The sequence below is a fragment of the Monopterus albus genome, unplaced genomic scaffold, assembly GCF_001952655.1.
Source record: "Monopterus albus unplaced genomic scaffold, M_albus_1.0 scaffold53.1, whole genome shotgun sequence".
NCBI lineage: Eukaryota > Metazoa > Chordata > Actinopteri > Synbranchiformes > Synbranchidae > Monopterus > Monopterus albus.
The window spans coordinates 1,456,322-1,464,682 of NW_018127933.1; the positions used below are offsets into that span (position 1 = coordinate 1,456,322).

Below are 8,361 nucleotides of genomic sequence, written 5' to 3' on the forward strand. Positions count from 1 at the left end.
AAAGTAATCTGGGTGTTCTACGAGAGCAGACCCTGAACAATGTGCAGTTCAACAAACTATCAGGAGCAATAAAAGGATGTTTTTAGTCATCTGTCTGGGTCACAGGGAACTTTACTACATATGCTTCAGTAAAATGGAAAAAATCTGTCACCAAAATGGCCCTAGAAATAATCGCTGGCGTAATAACCAGCGAAAGACTTAAAACCAGTGATGTTTGTTCCTTCTGTGTCTGTGGCCCTCAGCCCCAAGCACATTGGTTCCTACTGAAGATGCAAATAATTAAAAATGGTTTTCGAATATTCACTTTACATTTTGGACTCTAGTTTGTATTTGTGGTAGCAGGATGGGGTGTGTGACTGAGTAGTGTGTGCTTATGGTGAAGTAGTAACATCCAACAGAGTGGTCTGCTGAGGCGTTTCTAAGTTGTGTTTGGACGACAGTACAGACACGTCAGGCTTCAGTTGGGGCCTACTCATCAGTTCATGGCTGGTTTTGGTCTTTTAGTGCAATTTGTTGGCAATATTCCACATTTTTCTTGTTGTCATTTTCTCTTCTTTCAAATGCATATTCGTGTGCTGAGAAAGTGAATGATTAATCAGTGGGTCAATTGCTGGAATAATAATATACAGCAATTTTAATAATAATAAATTCCTGCATGCTTTTATGCTAAATAACAAACATTCACCAGTGAGAGCTTTCATATCTATGTTTGCTTGTTAATGCCTTAATAAATGTGATATTTTTACTCTATCTTCGTGGAAAACAAAAGATTTGAAGACATCGCCCTGGGTCCAAAGTAATTTTTTTACTATTAGATTTTATAGGCTTGAACATGAAGAAAAAATTTTAATGAAAATGATCCTTAGTTGAGGCTGTTTACAGAGCGTTAGCCCTGTGAGGCATCATTTTAAACTTTGAAGCCCTCCACCTGTTGAGGAGGAAGTGGGTAGTGGTTTTCAAAGTAAGTCTGGATTGTTTTTCAAAAGCAGCCTTATCAAGCGATTACGTCCTTCTTGTGCTTCACAAAAATTAGCTATTTCGTGGCAATGACAAATATATTTGTGGGTTTTCTTCTGATTGTTTTCCATGAAAGTGGAAACAAGACTAATCTGTGATTAGAAGCCAGGAAGGCTTTCTCCCCAACGCAGCACGGAAAGCGTGGCCAACCTCTTCCTCTCTCTCTTCCCCGTGTGATGTCATCTCATTGTTTATAACGAGGTGTTTGATTAACCAGCCTCATGCTGCTTATGAACCACACTTCCTGTTCATATGCACATGTTACCCATAGAGCTCACACACTTATGAACAGAGGGCAATACTCTGAAGCTATTTATTTGGTTTCTCAGATCTCATGACACTTAAATTCAAAAACACATGTAATTAAACTAGTTAATACAGAATTGAGTTTATAAAGCTTATCTCAAATCAATTCCCTGAGAGCCAGACAGTATTCATAATACAGTATACTAGGTGGTGGTGATAGTGTCTCCTGCCAACATAGAAATCATGCACAAGAAAAAAAAATGTTAAACATTGTTTTTATTATGGAATAATTTAACATTGTGGTAAATATGCTAATTTAGTTTCTTACAAAAATATGATGCAGCTGGAGCCAATGGCCTGTTAGCATAGCTTAGCATAAAGACTGGTAACGCAGGGAAACAGCTAGCCTGGCTGTGTCCAGAAGTAATAACTATGTCTCCCAGCACTTACAATGTTCATTCATGAACATGTTTTATCTTAAGATTCTGTAAGAAAGTGTAAAAATGACTATTGGGTACTTAACAGAGTGGCATTGTGCTGAAACAGCCCCACTCAGAACTTGCCATAAAACACAGAAATCTAATTTTTACAGTTAAAATGTCACAAAACATTGATTAGTGCTGGTGGGTTGATCGTTTTCTACCTTTCAGCATGCTGACTGTTACTCCGTCTTCCTAGTTTTTAAGCTAAGCTAAGATACCTAGCTGCTGGATGAACAGATATGAAAGGCATCAGCCTTCTCCTCCTACTGTCTGCAATAAAGTGAATAATTCCCACAATGTCAAACTGTTGTTATAGGCCATAGAATTTTAACTTAGTACAATCACCGAAGCTGTCAGTTTCTTTTGCATAGTAAGGAAAAAGACACATTTTTCACACACACACCCTCCCACACACACACACACAGAGCTACAGGTCAAACAGTAACTCTCTAAATGTCCATCATTTCATGTACAATACTGTCCAGGTTTGTCCTTTTGTTTCCTGGTCTCCTGTATGAAGGGTCATTGCTGCACCGTGAAGGTTTCAACAGTCACTTGAACCCACACAGTTCACTCCTGCAGGCTGCTGCTGTGATGGTGTGTGATGGCCCTCTGGTAATCCTCAGAGGAGTTTATGTGCTCCGTGACAACCGGGTGCTCGTAACTGCGGTACAAATGGCTGCCCGTCTGCTGGGCATAGTATTGGAGCTGCCTGGCAAACAGTGGCTCCACCTGCAGCACAGGAAGTCCAGACAGGTTAGTGGAAGGTGTTAAACTGTCACCACTGAGTTTCTATGAACTCTAACCAATATGCAAACATCAAAACTAATATTTTAAAGACTAAAAACGGCATTGTACTGATTTGACTTCCTTCTAAATATTAGGTTTTACTGAAGTCAAGATCTCGCAATCTGAATTGGTAGGAAGTACTGTGAGGAGAAATGAAGTACTGTAGAGCTCATTAAACATAAGTTTAATGAGAAAGTAGATGGGCCATCACCTGGACAGTGAGAGTCCGTCTCTGTCTCTGTGGGTCCAGACACTCATCCCCGAAACTCAGCAGGACCTGGAAACGAGGCAGCAGCCGACCATGGAGCCCGTAACTCTGGATCTCTGATTGTCAGGAAAGAAATAGGAGTGCATTACTATTAGCTCTGATTTCTAAAAACCAACTGAAAAGGCAGATTCAAATGAATTCAGATGAATTTCACTTGAAGTGCTGTGACCTTTGGGATGATTCGAATGGAAAGTCCTGGTCACACCATGTATGCAAATGCTATTAGCTGACAGTCTTACACAGCCGGGGCTTCTTGTGGGCGGGATGATGTGGATGTGTAGAAGTCATGTGACTAACACCTCATAGTGAAGTACTACTTAAAGGTTTTTGTGTACCACAGATGTTAAGTGATGTTGACTCTTGGGGGCTTTTGTTTCTGTTTGGTTTTGTTCTTAGATGGCATTAAACTGAGACTTACAGTAAATGAACTGTAGCTTTTTGTGAAAGACACCTTGTGTAGACAGACAAACCTATAGTCATCACTGCTGAATGACTGTAAGCTTAGCACCAGTTTGTGCTTCTCATGTATTACCTTTACATTTAAGTGACAGAACTAAGCATCAGTTTCACCTAAAAAAATCAATACACTGTGATCTTTGAAAACTCAAACCCTGTTGCCTAATCCAAAGATGCTAGCCAGAATACAGACACTACTTACATGGGTACATTTCCTCGCTCATTCTGTACAATGTGAGGAAAATCTTATCATGGCAGTAAGCACAACTGCAGTGTTATAATACAACTTGGTTTCAATAGATTACTATGCATTTATTTTTTGGAAGTTGGACGTAAAGTTACGCAAGGAGAGGCACAAACTGGGCATGAGTTAAGCCTTAGCTAGTACTGTTTCTCAGCCTACCAGCGTTTTCTTGTGTAAAGCTGAGACAATTAGTTGATTAATCGATAAGTTGTAGAGCGGTGCCTGCATCCTGAATGGTCAAGTACTGAAAGCTGGCATCCAACATCTGGTCAGACTGATTCTTTGATCATATATCTCCTGTTTTACACAACTCTTCTGCAATACACCATGCTTATGAAGGCAAGGCAGCCAAAAGTTGGTGTTGAAGAAAGCCTTGTTTCCTGGAGTAGAATTATGCCAGAAGCAATAAATGTTCCAGATCATCAATTGTGTATTGATTCTGAAACTGATCGTTATTTGCAGCCGTGCATCACCTGTCTCACCTGTGAGGTAGTCCTGTGTGTGGAGGAGCTTACAGGTGACCTCTCGCTCCAGCTTGTTGGGCTTGTCTCCGTATGGGGACAGTCCTCCCTGCCAGTACACTCTGCTCTGACACAGCCGCCGAGCGTAGAGTCCATCTGCGCCCATCCACAATAACACGCCCCTCTCCAGGGTGGATGGGGGACTCGGGGGACACTCATCTGCCCTCCTCTGGGCTGAGAGGCTGTCCACAGGCAGGGGGACCACCTCAGGACCTCCAGGCGGCAGGTAGTGCTTCTCCTCTGGGGAGCATGGAGTGATGTGGCAGCCCTCTGGACTGGAAGTGGTCACCTCCTGCATCACAGTGTCCCGGAAATATATAGTCACATGCAGGCGGAAGTCTGGATGGAGGAGGAAAGGATAGAGGTCAGAGGCCACTGAATAAGTTTTCTCCCATTCTGATTCAGGTTTGTGATTTTGTTTTGCTTCACATTATGTTAGCACTGTTTGTAGCAGTGTGTTACTAGATCAAATAATCCACAAAGAGTTTGCATTTTTCAAATAAGAATGTAAAACATTTTCTGCTTAAAGCTTCTCCATCATGACTGAAAACATCCAGTGATTTCATGAAATGACTGCAGTGTTTACCAAAGTACAAACGGACCACAGGCTGTTCTGCTGAGCTCCGGGGTGTTTTTACTCCTAGCTCAACAGACATGCAACAGCTTAGCTTTAAACTTCCTAAATGTACTTGTACCAAGGGTGCCACTTGGGTCTCAAACTATTTATGTGTGTTATGACATTACATCTGAGATGGAAATGAGCAAATGATTGTGTTGGCCTATTTGCTGCTGCATGTTTCTATAAAATGTGTGGTCTCTGGGCAGAGCAAACGGGTAAACCCGCCGATTTAGTCGTTTTGTTTTTATGTAGTTCATCTTTATGTTCCATACACCAGCCATAAATAATGGTGAAGTTGTGTCTGCAGTGCCAAAATAATTTATATAGCACTTAATCTGAAGCACTCCTAGTGCCTCCATCAGTCTTACCATTGGATTTTTTTAATGCCATCGTACAGCGCCATCCCTCCAAGTTTCGTTAAAGCTGCATTCATAGATTTCTGTCCAGTAGGGGGCAGTAAACAATCAAATCTAGCTAACAGATGCACAGCCACTGTACCTCCAGCCTTGTAACATTTTCATGTCTAATGTGTGAGTAAACAACTGGAGGTTTGACCATCCAGCAGACACCGACCAACATTAGCATTCATTCATCATGTTTCTAGTCACGTGGCGAATCGCCACCAACTCCAGAAAGACATCTCTGGCCCTTTGGCTGCTACATGTTTGACATTCTTCACCAGATGCTTTTTCTCTGCCTGTGTCTGTCTGGTACTGAGCAGGGTAGATATAATGGGTGTATCCACATGCCAGCCTACGGTTTTGATCTAATTGGTGAGTCGGAGCCATACAGGAAATGGAAGAAGCATGAATATAGCACCCCCACTGGGCCAATCTGTATATTTTTCAAACTTAGCAAAGAGTTCAGTCTTTTCCCAATATCCAAGTAGTTTGAAATAGACTTTTTAAAGATGTCTACCTGAATGTAGGCAGTAAAAGTTAAATATAACATGTCTGTATCTAAACAAAGCATCACTGTGTACACATACACATTATGTAAATATGTATTGGCTGCTTTGTCTGTGTACTACACTCTCAGCTAAACAAGAGAGGTCAGTTGAGGAAGTCATGTGGATCTACACTTGCCCTCCATCTGATTTCATAGTGTGCAAAGAAAAAAGTGAAATGAAAGTGTTGTTTGTACCTGGGAGCGCCTCCGCTGATCTGATGCTAGCATCCAGGGAGAAAGGTGAAGGCTGGCTGTCGGCGGGGCCATACGAGTAAATGGAAGCTCGGAGCTGGTATCCTGTACAGGAATACACAAGAGCTCAACACAAGCAGAGACGCACATGTGCAATAATAGAGCTGCCAAGGATGCTAATGCATGTATATGAAAAGAGACGGCCGTACCATTTTCTATGGATGCGCTCTGCCAGGGCAGGCTGCGGGTCGGACAGGGGCACTGAGTGAAGGGCAGCTCAGGCAGAGAGGCTTGCTCCTGGCAGTAGTCTCTCCAGCCACATTCTACTGGGGCCATGTACTGTGGCATCTGTGGGCACAAAAAGTCAGCTCAGCTCACAAAGTTACCATGAGCACATTGTATTCTCATGCCTCTCATATCAGTTCTCATGACAGATTTTCATGTTTCATAACCATGAGGTGAGCTGCAGAGCAGAATAAAATGATAGTGTCGCATGTCAAAATCTGTAAACTGCAGCTTTCTGTTGCAGACATATTAATATTCAATACAGTTGTCCTACAGAACTCCCTTGACCCCACTGGCACATCTATAAAAGCAGTTTAGTATATAGTAAATATAGCTGAAATATATTCCTGTTAAAGTGGAGGAGGCTTTGAAGCAGCTTTTAGAACATCATGCAGGGCATTTTGTATATATATTTAGTAATAAATATATATAAAATGCATGTGGGTCAGTAAATGAAATAAATAAAAAGTGTAAAGTATTTCAAACAAACTTAACAAAGTTGATGATTGGTTCAGATTTTATTACAGTGAGTGTGTATAGTCTTCTGTGTAATATCCTGGTACAAACACACATGACACCTAAATGATAATGCTATATGTTGCCAGAAATGATTAGTTTCTGACATGGTTCTCACACATTTCACATCTTCATCACCTTTAAATCTCAGTCATCAAAGATCCACAAATACTTAAAGTTCAGCATTCATACTCATGTAGCATCTGAGGTGACTCATGCATGCACAGTGTTTTCTCATCTAGTGCCTCTGCTGCACAGCTTCCTTGAGTCCACCCCACTCATTTTCATGTGTATGAAAATCACCTGAGTCTGCAGGGCAGGGTAGGAGGAGGGCACCTGATAGCTCATTGGACTGATAGGACTGTCCTCCTGTCGGGGTCCTAAATGCAACAGAAGGGTTTGCTTAAAACATTTACTTTTAACAAATAAGTCCATGACCTTAAGTGGGTTTGGGTGTTTGACTCTTCAAACGTTTCTCACTGCAATGAGACATCAGTGACCTTTATCAGTCACATACAGGTAGCGTTCAGAGAGTTTCCAAAGCTGGCTGATAAAAGTTGACTTTAACAACTGTTAATGACAAATAGCCTAAGTTAAAATGCACCTAATTTGTGCTACAGGCAATATTTTAAAAGCTGTATCATGAGATGTTTGACGTGGTACTGACTTTTCTTGGCGCCCTCGGGGATGATGCGGTAGACTTTGTACGGGTCCGAGATGTCCAGCTGGCTTCTCTCCACAAGTTCCTCAAAGTCGTTGCTCTTGTTGAGGGCGCAGCGGAGGCGCGTCTTCCAGGTCGGCGGGTCTGGCTTGTCGATCCCCTCACGAAACTTGCCTTTAAACAGCGCCCAGGCCTGCAGACAAGTCACCAGTAAAACTTGATCTAGGCTGTTATCGTTTTGCCTGAGAGGATCAGAGTCTCCACTCACTGCACTGCAGAGTAAGGTGGAGACATCTTTCCAAGGCATGGAGAATCATCAGACAGAAAATTAATCTGCAGCAATGTTGTTCATCATATAAATATATTCTGACAGGGAAAATGCCAAAGGTTTGCAACCTCCGGCTTCTTCTGTAAAGATGCCATGCTTTTGCTGCTTGGACAAAACAATGGTTTTAAAGAAGTCTCCTGGCTCTCAGTGCTTTTTCCGCATTTTTATACCCTAGCTACTATTTACAAATAATTAATGAAGACATAGGCCTGTTCTGTAGATTCACTTAAAATGAGCGGTTGTCGCAGCCCAGCCCATATTGTTACGTTACACGATGCATTAAAACGTATAAGTCAGACTCGATGATTATTAATCTTGTATAGCCTGGGTTATGAATACGGTGTCAAAAAACATCGTTAAAACATATAACAACTGTTTTATTTCTCATATTCTTCCTTTAAATCATTTCCTATTGCTAAAAGAACTGGAAACGACTTTTTCCCACTTTGTACATTACTTTTATTCTGAAAGTCGCATCTTTTATTCTGGCTGAACACCGAACGGCGCAGGTTTCTTACCTTGAAAAGCGCGGCATCCTCATCCCGGTTGTAGTCCTGCTTCCCGGCGTGTTTCCATGGTATCCTGAAGATGGTCCTCTCGTCGTTCTCCCACACCAGCCCGGGATATTTCCCGCAGTCCACCTGGTCGATGAGCCACTGGCGCAGCTTTCCGTTCCCGCTGCTTCCGGAGCCTCCGTAATCCACCTCAGGGTTCATCTCTGCCCAACAGATGCGCGCAACAACCCCACCGTTAGGTTCTATGTTCTGGTGCAATACTTTATTCTGTTAT

The 8,361-nt window shown here is 42.2% G+C and overlaps 1 protein-coding gene across 1 annotated transcript in view; it reads right to left on the reverse strand.

The window, feature by feature from the left end:
- Window positions 1-2,284: 2,284 nt before the first annotated feature.
- Window positions 2,285-8,361, reverse strand: part of LOC109961227 (interferon regulatory factor 4) — a 6,382-nt gene continuing 305 nt past the window's right edge. The window contains exons 2-9 of the mRNA XM_020601901.1: window positions 8,091-8,290; window positions 7,251-7,437; window positions 6,887-6,963; window positions 5,992-6,130; window positions 5,786-5,887; window positions 3,985-4,362; window positions 2,746-2,858; window positions 2,285-2,477 (exon numbers count right to left, since the gene is read on the reverse strand). Coding sequence (XP_020457557.1) covers window positions 2,316-2,477; window positions 2,746-2,858; window positions 3,985-4,362; window positions 5,786-5,887; window positions 5,992-6,130; window positions 6,887-6,963; window positions 7,251-7,437; window positions 8,091-8,288 — 1,356 coding nt within the window. The 5' untranslated portion in view covers window positions 8,289-8,290 and the 3' untranslated portion in view covers window positions 2,285-2,315. The remainder of the gene's footprint in view (window positions 2,478-2,745; window positions 2,859-3,984; window positions 4,363-5,785; window positions 5,888-5,991; window positions 6,131-6,886; window positions 6,964-7,250; window positions 7,438-8,090; window positions 8,291-8,361) is intronic.